The 16,776-nt window shown below is 37.9% G+C and overlaps 2 protein-coding genes across 6 annotated transcripts in view; both read right to left on the bottom strand.

The window, feature by feature from the left end:
* Positions 1 to 375: 375 nt before the first annotated feature.
* LOC122083204 (APO protein 3, mitochondrial-like) lies at positions 376 to 9,494 on the bottom strand. 5 transcript variants are annotated; one of them, XR_006141586.1, is made up of 6 exons: positions 9,070 to 9,494; positions 5,361 to 6,148; positions 3,333 to 4,727; positions 2,940 to 3,092; positions 2,618 to 2,769; positions 376 to 772 (listed from the first exon to the last, which is right to left on the bottom strand). XR_006141586.1 is itself a non-coding variant. In XM_042650926.1 (3 exons), exons 2-3 carry the CDS (start codon positions 5,741 to 5,743, stop codon positions 3,872 to 3,874), a joined length of 1,239 nt encoding a protein of 412 aa, XP_042506860.1. In that variant the 5' UTR covers positions 5,744 to 6,148; positions 8,945 to 9,494; the 3' UTR covers positions 3,220 to 3,871. The 5 variants fall into 5 exon arrangements, 1 of the variants encoding a protein (XP_042506860.1); XR_006141585.1 differs by having other exon boundaries at positions 376 to 754; positions 8,945 to 9,494; XR_006141584.1 differs by having other exon boundaries at positions 8,945 to 9,494.
* A 2,993-nt stretch (positions 9,495 to 12,487) lies between these two features.
* The window catches only part of LOC122083490 (vacuolar protein sorting-associated protein 20 homolog 2-like), an 8,370-nt gene continuing 4,081 nt past the window's right edge, over positions 12,488 to 16,776 (bottom strand). The window contains exons 4-6 of the mRNA XM_042651320.1: positions 14,758 to 14,841; positions 13,053 to 13,245; positions 12,488 to 12,678 (exon numbers count right to left, since the gene is read on the bottom strand). Of these exons, the coding sequence (XP_042507254.1) occupies positions 12,653 to 12,678; positions 13,053 to 13,245; positions 14,758 to 14,841 (303 nt within the window). The 3' untranslated portion in view covers positions 12,488 to 12,652. The remainder of the gene's footprint in view (positions 12,679 to 13,052; positions 13,246 to 14,757; positions 14,842 to 16,776) is intronic.

The following is a 16,776-nucleotide window of genomic DNA, read 5'->3' on the forward strand; positions in this document are numbered from 1 at the left end:
CTTCCTCCTCATTCCCCCCTCCCCCTTGCCCTACTTGATGTAGGGGGTTCCTAGGTGACTAGGTCTCCTACAAGATTAACTAACTAGGTAGGGTTAACTCAAAGGACTTGGGTAGATAGGACAAAAAAAGAAATTCAGCAAACAAGATTAAGCATGCAAAATAAAATGAGACTAATAAACAAAGTAGCAAAAAACAATAATAATCTAGGCGGAAAAACACATGAACTCTTACTTAAGCTTCAAGTGGGGACATGGGGAAGGGAACAAACGTCATACGAATGTTAGGTTCAGCACAAATCAATTAGACACCCAAATTAGATATGCAAACAATCAATGTCCTCTAACAGCCAACTAAAATAGAAAATCAGCAAGGGTTTTGGAGATATAACAGTGACGAAACGTCTTAAAACAATGGGTAAAAATAGGCATAAACAAAGGGTTAAGGCTGGTTTCAATGTTAATGGGCTGCAACATATAATAGGGATTAATGGAGGTGGAGAGAGTTTAGTTTAATGATTTACCTTGTTGTTGTCCAGGCCTGAGGAGAAAAGAAGAGACCAAGGTCCTCCAAAATAAAGAGATGCAATCCACTTTTGGTTGATGAAGAAAAGTCCAGCCGGTTGTATAGAGATCCTTAGTATAGTCGATGTAGCTTGGTGAATGATGTTGGGGCTCTTAGCAACTCACGGACAGCAGGTACAACCAGCAGTAATCCGTTCATTGAAAGGAGATCAGCAGCAGCCCAGGTGATGATCTATCCACGTAGTATGGCCTTCAGTTGTTGCAAACAGAGGTTGTAATAGTGCAGCGGTAGTAACAGAGAATAACAGCAGCATCAATAGAGATTAACAGCAGCAGTAGAGAACATCCAACAGTAGTAGACAGTAAACAGCAGCAGCAGCAGCAGAGAACATTCAACAGCGGTAGACAATAAACAGTAGCAGTAAAAGGGAATTGGAAGAGAGAGAGGGAGGCGAGAGACGAGAGAAGAGAGAACCGAGAGAATAAAGAGAGAAAAAGGTGAGAAAGAGAGTGAGAAAGACGAGATTGAAAGAGAGAGAGAATCGTGAGAGGGGTGGGGGCTTTGCTCCTTGGCTGTTTTTCAATTCACATTCATTGATTCTCATTGTGGCCAATGGCCTTACATAAATAATAGGATAGTTACTAAAAAGAAAAAGGCTAATCTAGGAACATAATCTCAGAAATAAAGAAGCTTCCTAAAAAGAAAAAAAAAATAGGAATGTTATTTAGTTTCCTACTTAACTCAATGACATAAATAAATAAAATTGTAGGAAATAATACTAACAAATCAGATTTGGTGGGGGCCACACAATCTTGGCAAAATCCTAGGAATTAAAATTACATATCAGATTTGGTGGGGGCCACACAATCTTGACAAAGAAAGGAAGGAGAGGACTCGATCCAGCGCTGGGAAGGCTGGACCGAGCCTTCCTCTTCTTTCTTTTTTTCTTCCTCTTTCTAATCCTCCAACCACAAAGAAGGTTGGGTCTTCTTCTTCCTTCGGCTGTACGTCTTGATATCCCCATCACTACTGTTTCCTCCTTTTTCCCCAATGGGGAGTGGAATCCATAGGCTTCATGGCCATTTTGCTTCCTAGGCCTGACGAATATGGTTGAATCATGAAAATATCATAGTAATGTCCAAGTCCACAGGTCATACCTCTAAATATCCCATCGTAATGCAGACTAACAGACAATAAATTAGAAAACCTGGAAATTCTACCACCATAAAGGTTTCTAAGAAGGGCCAGGGGTGAAGATGAGGATATTAAGACAGAAATTTTCCCAAAAAAATAAAATATCAATATTGTAATTCAGCGTCAATAAGAATGACCATGGAAATGCAGGCCCTGATGTACCAGAGAGAGAGAGAGAGAGAAGAGAGATTAATAAATCTGGTGCAAATGTTCACTTTCAGGACCAGGAAGTTCATCTTATTCTAGAAATGCCATACTATGCACCATATCTTCCATACTGATATTCACTTCTCATCTTCCATCCACAATTCGGACCCCTATTTTTTTTTTTTTCGTTTCTTCTCTCCACACCCCCCCCCCCAAAAAAAAAACAAGAAAAAAGGGTCCCCTATTTTCAGATAGCAACAAAGGCACAGAAAGACAAGTTTAATAATTTCAACAGTTTCTAGATGTTTGTACACGCTGCTGTCCTTCACCATGAATGGCAGCATTTAGGTAACCCGTAACCCTCATAAACATTAAACCAATCAATATTGCATTCCAACTCAAAAGGACCAAAACTTTCCATGGCTATTACCTCCAGACTGTGATCTGCACATACCAATGCTAAAGAATTATAGCGGTGCACAACTCTCCTGTATCTTGTTTGTAGCTCTCTCAGGTCATGATGAAGGCAGATGATAAAAAATAGAAATATTAAGCGGCTGATCTGCATAATGTACTTCTCATTGGATGAATTTAAGGAAACTAGGCATTCATTTGGACATCTAGGCATGTTTTTTAAGATAGAGATAAAGAAAAAAACATACTGGAGCTGTAGTAGAGACAATGATGGAACAACAATAGGGGGTTCTCAAAATTATGTGATGGAAAATCAGAGTTGACGTGAACAAAACTCACATCTTGGAAAGCGTTTGCTTCAGCTGTATCATCCATCAGTTTTTGAACAACGTCCAAATTGATTTCACTTTTCTAGATTTAATAGCATTATTACCAGTCTTCAAGCTCTCAAATACAGCCTTCTGCTTGCTTGCCAGTTCAATGTCTGCCAACTACCACAAATTGTATGCAAACGTTAAATATAAACTGAAAAACACATTAAGCAAGCCAAAAATAGGCACAGAGTGTTACAATAAGATAAGTACCTCATTTTGAAAATGGAAGAATAACTGGATGACTTTTTTTTTTTTTGGATGAATGGTAACTGGATGAAATTACTTACTTGTTGTTCCACATTAATCAACCAATTATCAACTTGCTTCAATAATTCTTCCTGGGCCTTCTTCTTCTTTAATGCAAGCAAAGCCCTGTCTTTCTTCTTTTCATGAATCAAGTCCCTTGCAGCTTGCTTCTCAGCTTCAATAACATTATCAAGCTGAAAGGGTCCAAAAGAAAAGAAACATTATATGAAATTTAACAAGAAGGTATTAAGATTTTACTTGAATCAGAGTTGTCTGAGACTTCCTCAACAGAATGTGCAAGAAGAAATTTTAATTTTTTGGAAGAAAGTTGAGAAAAAATTCATTGATGGAAACCAAAAGAGTAACAGAATACTCGGCTGCTATACAAAAGCTCCAGGCCAAGACACTCCACAAGAATACACAAGAAACCCTACCTACATAATCAAACCAAACCCAACCACCAATTGCTGTCATTTGCAAATGCACCTATTTCAGTAGCAACTGAAGCCCACCCAGAAACCATCTACACAACTTTAGACATAATTTTCTCAGCCGCTTCTTCCTTTTCCAACAAAACAATGCATTCATCTCCTTCCATATGCCCCAGCAAACTGCGAAGGGAATCATTCTCCACATCGTAACTATCCTTCCCTTGGAACAGGCATCCTTCAACCTCTCATCATGGCAAGAAGAGTCCAGGGAAAAATCCATCACGTCCACATAGCCAGGAACACTCCTATCCATTCCATGCTTCCATTGCAAACACACAAACAATAAATAGATGGCATCCGTCCACTTGTGCCTCACCACAACTTGCACTTGTTCCTAATAGCCAAGCCTCTTGGATCAGGTTGTCCATGGTAGGGATCCTCTTCAGCAGATGATGTGGACATTATTTCCCGCACTCCAATAGTGAAGATGGTATTTCAAAACTACAAAATAGAGAACTTTGTACTAACCCCTGATGATGAAATCATGCAACAAGATCAACTTCGTCACGATCTGGAGGAACAACATCCAATCTCATCATACTACTATACTCATCGGGAACTGGTGCACCTGCTTGTACACACAACTCCACCACAGCAGGAGCCTTGCCATAATACCTCTTCAGGTCATTCACTAAAGGGGGCCCATGAGGATCCCATGCATGCCACACATAGTTAGGCCCAATCAGATCATCTATGGTTGCTTCTTGCCATGCATGCATACCATTGCGGGATTGGTGTTTGGACGCTCTGCACATTCTGACCTTGTGTCCCTTCGGCCCCACCTGAACCTCGGGACAGTACCCACAAGTCAGCACACTGTATTTCTTCATGATCTTCTTAGCTCCTGAAATCATCTCAAACCACGACTCCAGTGTGTTAAAGCTCAATTCACTCAAGTTCTCTTCCACGTCATCTGATGATTGGGCTTGCATATCAAGTTCTTCCGACTGTGAATCTCTTTCCTTATGTTGTTCCTCATCATCTTCCTCTTTTTCTTTTTCTTCTTCTTCTTCTTTCTCCGACTCAAAGTCCACTATCCTTCCATCCATCCAATAAACAGGCTTGGTTCTTCTCCTGGTGGGATAGTCTTTGAGTTCTACACCAGCTTGTATGCAAAGCTCCACAATTGCAGGGAGCCTCAGAACTCTAGACTTCTCATCATGCCCAACTCTTGGTTTTCCAACACGATCATGCAGGTGGAAACAGTAGGGGAAATATACCACATCTTCAATCCCTCCTCTTCTCCAAACATGTGTGGCACTCCGAAAACCACTTTTAGGACCAGTGCAAGTCCGAATTTCGTGGCCCACATGAGCAATATGAACTTCAGAGCAGAACCTGAGAACAAAAAGCTCAATCCGATGAATGGATGGAATTAACAGAAACATACAACTCACCATAAAACACAGATGGTAATGTGGGAATGGATCATTAATGCCAAGGGGCCACACAATTGTTTCAAAACTGAAACAATCAGCTGGATTGTTCTGGCCATGCCCGCTGGTGTTCCAGACAGTAGAGGTTTAGGTCTCCCATACATTAATATAAAGGTCTTTGATCTAAGTCTCCACAATACGTGAACCTACATAACCAATTTTAAACCTAATAGAGAGTCGACCATCCAGCAGTTGGACCACTTAGTTTGGTCCAACCAATTAGACCATATGACTGGACAATCCACTTACCAAGTCAATGATTGTTCAAGAGATAACCAAGCAGGCCGGCTGATACAATAGTGCAGCCTGGAAGTTGATGGTCCAATCAACTGATTCAATTATATGTGAAAATAATAGAAAGTTATTCACTAGCGACATTGAATTCATGGAATGCCTTCAGCTTCAAGCTTAAAAGCAATTTCTTAATGAATATAAGCTCCAGAAAAAATCAATACTAAATGGAAAATTGGAATAACCAAGAATTACAGGAGTTGAAGAGAAAAGATTAGAAACTAGGGCCATCGATTATGAATACCTGCAACGCTTGATAGGAACAGCATCCGTGAGCTTTGAGAGTCCTCGAAGGAGTTTTCCTCTTGCTTGATACACTTGATGAGCCACCTCAACTAGTTCAGGAACAAGTAAGCCATTTTCAGGTGCTTCTTCAAGCATCCTGCAGGGCTCTGCCTTTCTTGCTTCTCTCTCTGCCTTTGCCCTTCGAATTAGTAATTTCATGGGTGTTGGATAGGGTTTTCTCTCCGATTTCCTCCTACAAGGCTTTGGTATGTCAACGTACAGTGGATTGTCATCTCCTCCTCCAAGGCTATGGGTTCTTCTGGTGGCATAAATAAAATTAGGGATTGACCGGCAACCTAGTTTCTTCAGATGGGAAATTTCCCATAACACTGTTTTATACATTTCTTAACCCCAAAACCACTCTTCTATATTTTTAACTCTCTTTCGAAATTTTACCCCTAGCTTCCAACATTAATTAAGCCCAAATTCGTCGTATATCCATGTCAATAAAATATTTGAACCAAACTTAAGGATGAAATGGTCAAACCATCAATTGGGTAATGCTTTGACTGTCTACAACTGAGCCCTGAATAGTTTTAAGGTTTCCAGAGAAGCGGATCAGTTTTTGAACAACAGAACTTCTTATTACCGGCTAGGCTTGCATGAGTAGGATGTATGGACTGTTACACCACCTTGACCTACTTAATTAGTCAAAAACTACTTCATGAGTCATTGTCCCATGATCTGCAATTTGCATCAATGTTGCTTGTTCCAACTCTTCCACAGTAGGATTACTTCAACTGAGAGCTGCAAAAAAGAAAATGCTATTTTAAAGCAATACAAAAATCCAAAGCAGAACAGGGCAGTTGGTGTTTGGTCCAATAAGCTTTCCTATTGTTTCAGGAGATTCAATTTTACAAGACATGGTCCAATGAAATAGTCCTATAAACAATTACTATTTGATATCATACACTGAAATGGTTCAATAAACATTAGTTTGCACCCTGCAAGAATACCAAACTTACATACACAGAAGATCTTTGAAGTCGTATACTATACAAACATTCAATTGCAGAACAGAGGAGTTGGTACCGATTCTAATTACCGCTACAATCAATTCTAGCAAGTTTTGCCAGCCATAATGCTGCATATGTTGTTCAATGTGATTCCTTACTGTTACTGTTTCTTGGGCCTCAATATTCTTCACTTATACTTGATGTATCTCTCATTCATTCACATAATTCCCAAGATCATGTCCTCATTGATTATGTATGGACAAAAATTGATTGGTACGAGAAGGAATTAATCTAAGGCAAGCAAAATGACCTGAACAGAGTCATAATTGTCAAACTGGTAAATAACATACATTTTTGGCTTTTCCCATACTGCAAAAGGTGATACTAGCAAAGAGACAAGCAAGTCCAGTGAGAGACCTTTCATTTAAGACCAAGGGAAAATCCAATGTAGAATAGATAACTTTCTTTTTAATAGTTTACACGTACTGACAGGTTCCTATCTCAGGTTTGTGCCATGAAGGCTACATACTATATCATTACTCCGTTTGTTAACACCCAAAAGAAAAATATATCGTGCTTTGATTAAATATCCGTGATGAAGTCTAACAGCAACAGAAAAATCCAATCCAGAAGAAACAGTTGCTTTGGATTTAATTAGTGATAGAATTTCTTTAAGTAATTCTCATAATGCGAACATGATAGGGTAACAGATATGGTACTTTCAAGTATCTCATGTGACACAATTAGTTCCTACCAAATGAAGAATATTTATACAATTAAAACAAAAAGGAAGGGAGCGGGTATTTAGGAATGCTAAAGGAAATAGTTGTTTTAAAGAAACTCAAACACTTATGGAGCTTAGTCTTTTTTAAGAGTTGGTATCTCTAAGAAGCAGATATTTAAAGCCTTTGGGATAGTATTAACCAGGAGGAGGAACAAAATAAATTTCAACATCATATAATAATGGGTATTACCTAATAAATTCTTAGTTATAAGGGTCAGTTGTGGTTAGAAAAGATTTTAAATATGCTAATAACCACTCCAATCAAAAGCTTGAGTTTCAAGATATGCAGGCTTAAATTTTCATATATAAAATTGCCATAAATTTTTCAAAATCAAGAAAAAAACGTAAGTTAGAATTACCCTTTAAAACAAACTAATCCAAAATTTCCATAGGGCTCCATTTTTTTTTATGTAAAATGTGTGGAAAAAAAAGAGTAAAGTATCTAATTATAGATTTTGGTTCAAAGGAAGTAAAAAATAAGGATCATCAAATTTTACAACGGAGCCCACTCTCTAAGTCCAAAATCAGTAGTATAATGTAGGGGAAGTAAAATAGTAAAACATTTCCCTCCTTTTATTTTATTTTATTATTATTATTTTTTTTTATCTTATTTTATTTTTATTTTTTTTGCAGTGAATTCCCTCCTTTATTTTACTCTAGGTATTTTAGGACAAAACAAATGGAGCCCAAAATCCTCCAGGAAAATACATAGTAATCCATTTCAGCAACCTTGTTTAGCCCAAAACAAGGCTAAAAAAAGCTACGCTATGATTGCCCTCCCATAAAGGTGTAAAGGAAAACCTCATCCTCCACAATAGGGTTCCACCTCATGTAAATTCCAACCAATGACAATAAGTCTACATTTTAGAAGCAAGTTTAACTTTTAAATGAGATTATAGAAATTTTTGAAGGTGCCGAATACACAAGAGGTGGTGGAGAAAAAACAGAACACATTAACCTAAACTCTTAAGAACTGTGACATTTTCATTGATGCATTTTCTATAACCCAAGATCTGTACTGCAGAACTGCACCTGGATTTAGGTGAGGCAACTATTGATTGGATGCCAAGGAACTTAGGACCATCCAAAATCAAATTTTCAGACCATGAAGGTCATCCAAGAGGTACTCATCAATCCAACAGTTCAAAAGTGATAATGCTCAGCATTCACAATTCAGTAGCTTATTATATTTGTGCATAGACATATAGTTGACATCAAATGAAGGGAAAAGTTAGCAGTACTCCCCATAAAAAAATTAAGAAAAGTAACCACGTCTGGATCCATGAAGAGCCTACCCATTTAATCTGTCAAGAAAAATCCAAAAGCACCAGATGTTGCGGTCTTTATGCAAATATTTAAGCACCACATCACACCTCGATTCTATGTAGTCACTCCTGACATCATCAGCAACTGCGAACTCTTCTCACTTCACTAAGCCAACTGACTCATCCATTCTCAATGTAGAGTCTTAAACGTACTCGAAATAAACTAATACAGGACAGCATCCTGGAATTTATCAAACAAAGAACATGCCTGGTACTCAGTTCTCTCTGCTTTAGATTATATGAAGAACCTGATTATAGGTTACTGAACCGCACATCAATTTTCTATTGAGCACAATACACTAAGCATATACATATGATTGAACCCGTGAATCAACCCACAACAACAGAACAGATTTTAGAGCCTTGAGATTGAGAATGTCATTTTGATGTTTTTTCTGGTGGTTTTATTTTTTTGTTCATCCAAATACGAAAAATATTGAAAATCAAAAAACAAATAATCAGAAAGAGAGAGAGATACGTTTAAAGCCGGTGGTTTCAATGGTCTCGTCTGTCTTCTCTTCCGGGCTCTCTGGGATTTTTGTTGCTGCGAGAGTACTATGTTTCAATTTTAAAAAAATATGTTCTTACACTTATGATCTCTACCTGTCATCTCTTCCGATGAACAGAAGACCGGGAGCTTCTGCTACTTGCTCAGGCAAGCTATTCGTTTCACCCTCCCCCACCTCCTTTTATTGGAAGATCGAACCCGGCGTATAAATTGCAAGATCGGGATACCAATTTCCACCAACCAAACAACTCAATCACCGCCTTGAATGCCCAAGCTCAGGTTATTGGAGTTCAGCAACTCCAATTTGGGTTTCTAAGTTGAGCTTGAGCTTGAATCCAGTGCAAATCTTCTGAAAAACGACTTCGGCATGGACTAGAATCTCATTCAAACAGGTTGGATGTTCAACTCCCTTCACAACTCTCACCTTCCTATTTGAGAGACAAAGATGTCCACGTCGAGGACTCCAATTGTAGCCGTCGGCCGTCGGGCGCAATGGACATTAACGAATTGCTGTGAACACCGGGACAAATCTAATCCCAGCGAGGGACCTGTGGCGCAATTGTGGAAAATTGGGACTGTTGGGTGCAATTTCCTCAAACATGAGGGATATGCAGCACAATTTACTCTATTTTTCCAGGGGGCTTGGAAAGGACAGAAAACACTTGCCCATCTTTTAAATTTTAGGTAGCCAAAATTATTATTTGATTAAATACGCTTAGACACCGGTTGCTGTGAAAACATATTTCTACCTCTACAGTAACAACAACAATAATTATAACTTTATCCCAATTAAATGAAATCGACTATATAGAGTCAATATGAAAAAAGGATAGGAAAAAAAAAAACAACACAATATGCTAAAATAAAGAGAGAAAGAAGATAATATAAGAAAAAATAAAATTGTGATTAAAAAATACACAGGTCTTTGTCTTTCAAAAAACTCTATCCATGGTTATACTTGAATTGAGCCCAACCATATGCATATCTTTTCTTATCACTTCTACCATAGTCAATTTAAACCGGCCCGTATCTCTTCTAGCTCCCTCCAACTGAATCAGGTCACTCTTTCTTATTGAAGCATCCAATGGTCTCCGTTGCACATGGTCATACCATCTCAACCGGTTCTCGCATAGCTTGTCCTGGATTGGTGAATTCCTCAACTGGTTTCTAATACCCTCATTCATTATTTTATCACTCCTAATCTTGCCACACAACCCTCTCTAATTGGATATCTGTACATGTATTCCCATTGATCTAGTTGCTGGCACAGTGGTCACGTGACTAGATAACATTGTTTATTCCGTTAAATTTATTTCCTACCAATGAGCTATCTGTCAGGTGAATCCAACCAAGTCTTAACAATTCTCAGACGATTGAATCTAAATCAATAAAGACTAATCTTGTACACAAGTTGAAGTTTTTGAACCTTAAACCACTTTGGGTATATTGGAGCTAAGTTGAGGAGATGAACATATATAGTCAATTATCATCAATATGAAGAAATGAGGAATAGTAATGCCAGTTGATTTGAGTACCCCGGCATGGCTATTTAGGCCTCAAGAGGAGAAAACAGAGAAGAAAATTTTCTAAATTCTAAAAAGGAGCATTCTTATTTGAAACGCCTTGTGATCTTCAATCAAATTTTCATTAGTACAAGTCGAGGGAACAGTTCACATGCCTTTGTTTTATTTAGGTTAGCTCTCTTGATAATGTTACAGACATCTCTTGACTAGAATCTTAGGCCGTGTTTGATAACATTTCTTTTTGGCATAAGTGTTTATGAACTTAGAAGCGTTTTTTTTTTTCTTATTTCTGTTCACAGCTAACTCTTTTGCAAAATGCGTATGGTAATGGAACATAAGAAGTATTTCTGAATCAGAAAAGAATTATAAATATGTTTGGAAAGTACTTGAACAAAAGCACTTCTGGAACTTCGACAATACCAATTTTTAATATACATTGAGAATTTGAGATTCAAGTAGGCCATGTAGCCAATCCTAAATATTCAGTAATTACAAAAATCCCATCATTAAAAACAATATCGTTTTTCTCCAATATTTAAAGGGTATGGTGTCGGGATAGTGGAGTTGGCAAGGGACCTTCGCCACAAGAAGCATGTGGTTTCGAGTCTGACTTTTACCTTCTTGGGGCCACTCAGTTTTTTTTTTTTTTTTTTTTTTCCAAGGTGTCCGGGTCAACTTACGCGCACCTCAACTAATCCTCGGGGAGACTAGCGCAGCAACCCACCATCGCGGTCTCCACTTAAGTCGTAGATGCACAGATGGGGGTGTTTAGTGCTCTTCATTGTTTTCAGTGAAAATTGAATGATTCTCATTCAAGCTCAGTATGACCTAATCCATGCAATAATGGGGTCAGTATGAGTCCGTGGGACTAGTCAGTCAGGTTGAAGGCCAGAATACCCATTGTTAGCCAAAAAAAAGAGACAAAATGTAGGGGTAGAGTCAAGCTAGGTTTCAGATTGGCAAATGCCCAACCCAACACTACTGTTAAAGGTCATTGTTTGAGAAATGATTTGAGGGTAAAAATAATGGGAATCATTGGCATCCTAACAAGATTCGGTGTTTGGTTAATTTTGTGAGAGGCCAAGTGAGCTGGGCAAATTGAGCAATGCAGAGTTGCTGGATATCAAAGTGCGTACTTTTTGAGCAGTAGATAAAATTGCCAAAGAGTAAGTGTATAGCAGTAAACCTTCTCTTTTGCTATTTTCTGGACCTTAGTTTTCTGAAGTATCATTTCTTTTGATTCTGAAAGGGCATTTTTGTTCTCCAGATCACTTTAATTATAAACTCCACATTGAAACTTTGTTTTAAGTGATAGGTATGAAGAGGTCTAAGCACACTGCACACATTCCATCTTTTAGCTTTGTTGGAGTGGATCACAAATCATGAGTTATTTCCAATTTTGTCTTGTTTCAAGTCTGAAAATTCTGATCTCCAAATAAATTGGTCCTTCAGAATATTTTGCAAATAATTTACGAGTAGAAAAACTTGGCTAGAAACTTTCAAAAAATTTACTCAATTTCAATAACAAAAGAAAAAAAAAGGATGAAAATTTTAGAATCTTTTCAAAATTTCAATACAAAATTTTCAAACATAAACAATCAACTCCCAAATTAATCTGAATCCCACTTCTACCTTTTTGACCCAATGCCAAATTAGCAAATATAATTAAACTTGAATCATTCCCAGATCCAATTTTGTCAAATGTGAATTCTAGCAACAAAGATTTCTGACAAAATATTCTTATTGTACTCACTTTTTAACCCCCAAAGCTGGCTTCTAAAAACCTAAAAGCAGAAGCTTTGAAAAATTATCTTTCCTTTTTTGGGTTAATAGAGCTTTGGACAACTCTAGGCTGGTATCTATGATCATCCTGATTATTGCAATGCTTATTGTGCAGTTACAAATAAGCAACAATTTTTAAAATTTAATAAATCTAAAAATGTATAAACACCAAACTGCAACTCCGATGCAGAAATTAAGGCACAGGGCATGTATAAATGGAAGCTTTATACACTGATAATTTATCAATCAAAATGTACATATTGTAGGAATCAACTCCCAAGTAAGTAATGTTTGATGACAACGCAAGGAAAAAAGAAAACCGTGTACTTCTACAAACCACAGACATTGTATGAGGACTGAATCCTTCCATCGATCAAGCAGGTAATGGTTCCTCCATAACTGTAAGCCAAAAAAATAGAGTCAAATTTTCAGATCTGCATATCCATCTAAATGCATAGTGATTCTGTGAAGCTGTGACGGGAATATGCTTTGTAAATAAGGTAGAGAAGCACCACCAAATGGGTTGGAGCCCAGACATTGGGAAGGCCAAAAATCAGCTTGATGTTGATCATGATATATATATATATATATTGAACAATCAGGAAAAAGAATTTAGTAAAACTCCAAGAGTAAAATGCAAATAAGATAATCAATATGATTGAATCTTGCTGACTTTTGGCTCAGGCTATGATTTTAATAGGGAAGCACTCATTTTGTAGGCTCCAGCCTGACTGAGACACATGGCAGATAGAGGATCAAGGATCAGAGATAACCTTTTCTTCTTGTCGATACTCTTGTGGGAGAATTGTCACCATCATCTGCAACCACCTCAGGAGCAACAGGGGCTTTGGTTGGCACGTCTGGGAGCGCAAGGTCCTCATCAATGTCATTGCTCTCAACTGTGGCAGCTTCTTCTGCAGATGCCACTGAAGGGGCAGGAACTTTTGGTAGATCTTGAAGAGTAAGCTACACATATTGAAAGGGAGAAAAGAACAGAGAGATCTCTATCAGAGTAACAAAAAACCAGAAAATTAGCTTTGTTGCCAACTTTTCATTCTTAAATTCCAAAACATGGCCAAAAGTAGTAAAGGGGACATTTCCCCATTAGCACACAAACAACAATAGAGGTGTATGTTTAACATGTCAGCATGTATTTGCTAAATACCGTGTATTACATACAAACACACAATGCGTTTCAATCAGCCCAGCTATTCATTTAATTCACTCCACAGCTAAACAGAGTCAGCTAAAAGGCCAAAAAGGCAGAGCAAGCCAGGTTCACAGGAAGTCATAAGAGACCATCACACCAGCTCAGCCCATTAAGACTCCAACTGACAACCAGTCTCTAAATTCATAATCCCCTTGTGATCCAATCAACATTATCCCCTAGCGATCCAATCTCCATTAACCAACCATTGTTTTGATAGCCCATAGATGGACTAGTTCTGACAAAACAATAGAAATAAAATTGTTGAAGACAGTCGGTCACACTTGACACTCCCAAGCAACCAGGTGAACCTTCACAGGAATAAAAAGGCAAGATAATCTAAATACTTGCCTACTTAGCAGGCAATCAATTCAATCACACACATGGGTAGGACAATGTTTTCAAATGCTTCAGACTTTAACTATCATTCTTTAGTAGAGGGTCTTCCAAGCATTTTTCCTGTAGATTCCCCCATCATCAATACCTTAAAAGGGCTTGGCCAGTGCGCAAGGCACCCGCCACAGTGGGGCCTGGGGAGCATCATAATGTATGCAGCCTTACCCCCACTTTGTGGAGACTGGAAAGACTATTTCCCAAGTCAAACCCCTGACCACAAGGTCGCATTGGAGCGACCTTACTGTTGCACTGAAACCCCTCATCAATCCCTTCTAGTTGATAAATAAAAAACACATTCAACCTGATTTTCTTGTTCTCATTTTTCTATTTTTTTCCCTTACAGTAGAAAAATCCAATAACAGTGAGATTTATCTTTCCTCCCCACAGAAACAACCTTCAATCATTGAATCCATAATCTTGAACTTCTGTCAATTTTTTGAATTTTATGATCATCAGTGAGAGTATTTGGGAAATGTTGAGGTTTACTACTATCCACCTGCATTGCTAAGCCACGTCCTCTGGAAGGTCACATTTTCTCCCCCTTACAGAATTCAAAGATTATGTTGTTAAGCTTGATTAAGAAAAATAAATAAATAAAAAATAGATATAAACCACACTAATTTTATAATTATTATAATATATAGATTCAAATTTCTATGATGTGAATTTGGCATAAGCTATCAGCCAATTTCCTTAGCCTAGCCTGTTGTGATTACAGGCTTGCCAAGGCACTTTATCAAGTGAGCACCAAAGCAGAGAACAGTTGCTCTGACGAGACAAAGTCACCAAACAAGGCTATCATACCAAAGCAGGACATTCCTTGTCAGAAAAACATAAGAACACATCTCAGTTATTTTAGTAGTTACCACACATACCTCAGTTTCCAAGTTCTCAAATTCTGCTAAGACTTCTTCTTCATCTTCTGCTGATAGTTTTTCCCCTAATATCGCATTGATTTCCTTCAACACCAAAAAAAAGATGTGAGCCTAGTTCTAGAAATTATAAACCATATGAATAGATATGCAACTAAGGATAGGTCTAATGGTGAACATCACTCAATTTTTAACTATGATAACCACTATATCAGCATTTCAATCATTAGAAAAAGCATAAAAAAATAAAATAAAAACAGAATTATATACAACTATGAATACTAACAGGACAAGAGATTTATCCACATTAGCATAAAGGAGCAAGGAGGAGGCCATTCTAGATGGAAGATCACTGATCAACCAACACTTGCAGTGAGTAGAAACCAGAAACCGTATATATGAGCCACAAAAATATTGAACATGCTGATGGAAAAAAACTAGCAACATATGAAGTTAGAAGGAAAATGAATTGCCCAGATTAGAAAGGATTGAACATATCTGGTAAACGCAGCAAGGCCCCTTTGTTTCTCATTTACACTTGTGATCTTTAATGAATAAGTGGCCTTATACTGAGATGTCCAGGCACTCCCTCCTTACAAAGTTGGCCATTTATTTCATAAAGATTGGATAAATTCTTTATTTCTTTTATTTTTTAAAGACAAATAATAGTACATGTCTCATTGCCAATAGTTTGACTAATCATTCACTCGATTAACATGTATCATGTATGATACAAAATATGCAAAACAAGGAGTTGCATTGTTTCATAGCATTAGACCGATCAAAAGTTAAGGGAAACCTGCCACTTTTGAGAAGCAACTCATAAAATGTTTCATTTTGGGAAATACACTATATGTAGTTGAAACAATCCACAAAGGAATGATCGAATTATTTTATATATCTGTATGTACCTTGCCAACTTCAAAGCATAGATGTCAAGGTGGCACAGGCATCCAGATCCAGGCAACCCCTCCAACTCCTTGGGTCAGCTAGACATCGTGACAACTAAGGTTCAAAAGTCCATGTCTGCGTTAACACTTAGTTATCATGGCACCAAGGCAAACCCAAGTAGTGGCCAGGCGCCTTGGTACCAAATGGCACTATTTGATCAATAAAAGAGGGGGATTAGAGGTAAAATACTAATTTTTAAAGGGGCTTGTGTGCAAAATGAAATTTTTATTTCCTTCTAATTTACAAAATATAAAGGTGTAATATATAAATTGAGTATTATGGCCTTTGAGTCATAAATAAAAAGCAATAACCATTCATTTGAAGAATAAGAAGATGCAGTGACTTCTTCCTCTTTTCCTCCTTGATGCCAGACAATGTAAGGAACAAATCCGGGAGATGGATCGGACAACAGAGAGGCAGCTATAAGAGGTAGGTACGCTTCCTCCCCTTTCTTCTTCTGTCTCTGCTGCTGCTTCTGCAGACAGAGACAATGACAGATGCTGCTGCTTCCTCTTCTTCCTCATTCCCCCCCCCCTTGCCCTACTGTTTCCTCCTTTTTCCCCAGTGGGGAGTGGAGTCCTTAGGCTCCATGGCCGTTTTGCTTCCTAGGCTTGACGAATATGGTTGAATTATGAAAATATGATAATAATGTCCAAGTCCACAGGTCATACCTCTAAATATCCCATCGTACTGCAGACTAACAGACAATAAATTAGAAAACCTGGAAATTCTACCACCATAAATGTTTCTAAGAAGGGCCAGGGGTGAAGATGAGGATATTAAGACAGAAATTTTCCCAAAAAAATAAAATATCAATAATGTAATTCAGTGTCAATAAGAATGACCATGGAAATGCAGGCCCTGATGTACCAGAGAGAGAGAGAGAGAGAGAGAGAGAAGAGAGATTAATAAATCTGGTGCAAATGTTCACTTTCAGGACCAGGAAGTTCATCTTATTCTAGAAATGCCATACTATGCACCATATCTTCCATACTGATATTCACTTCTCATCTTCCATCCTCAATTCAGACCCCTATTTTTTTTTTTTTCATTTTTCTCTTTCACACCCAC

This window comes from Macadamia integrifolia, chromosome 7, assembly GCF_013358625.1.
Source record: "Macadamia integrifolia cultivar HAES 741 chromosome 7, SCU_Mint_v3, whole genome shotgun sequence".
Classification (NCBI taxonomy): Eukaryota; Viridiplantae; Streptophyta; class Magnoliopsida; order Proteales; family Proteaceae; genus Macadamia; species Macadamia integrifolia.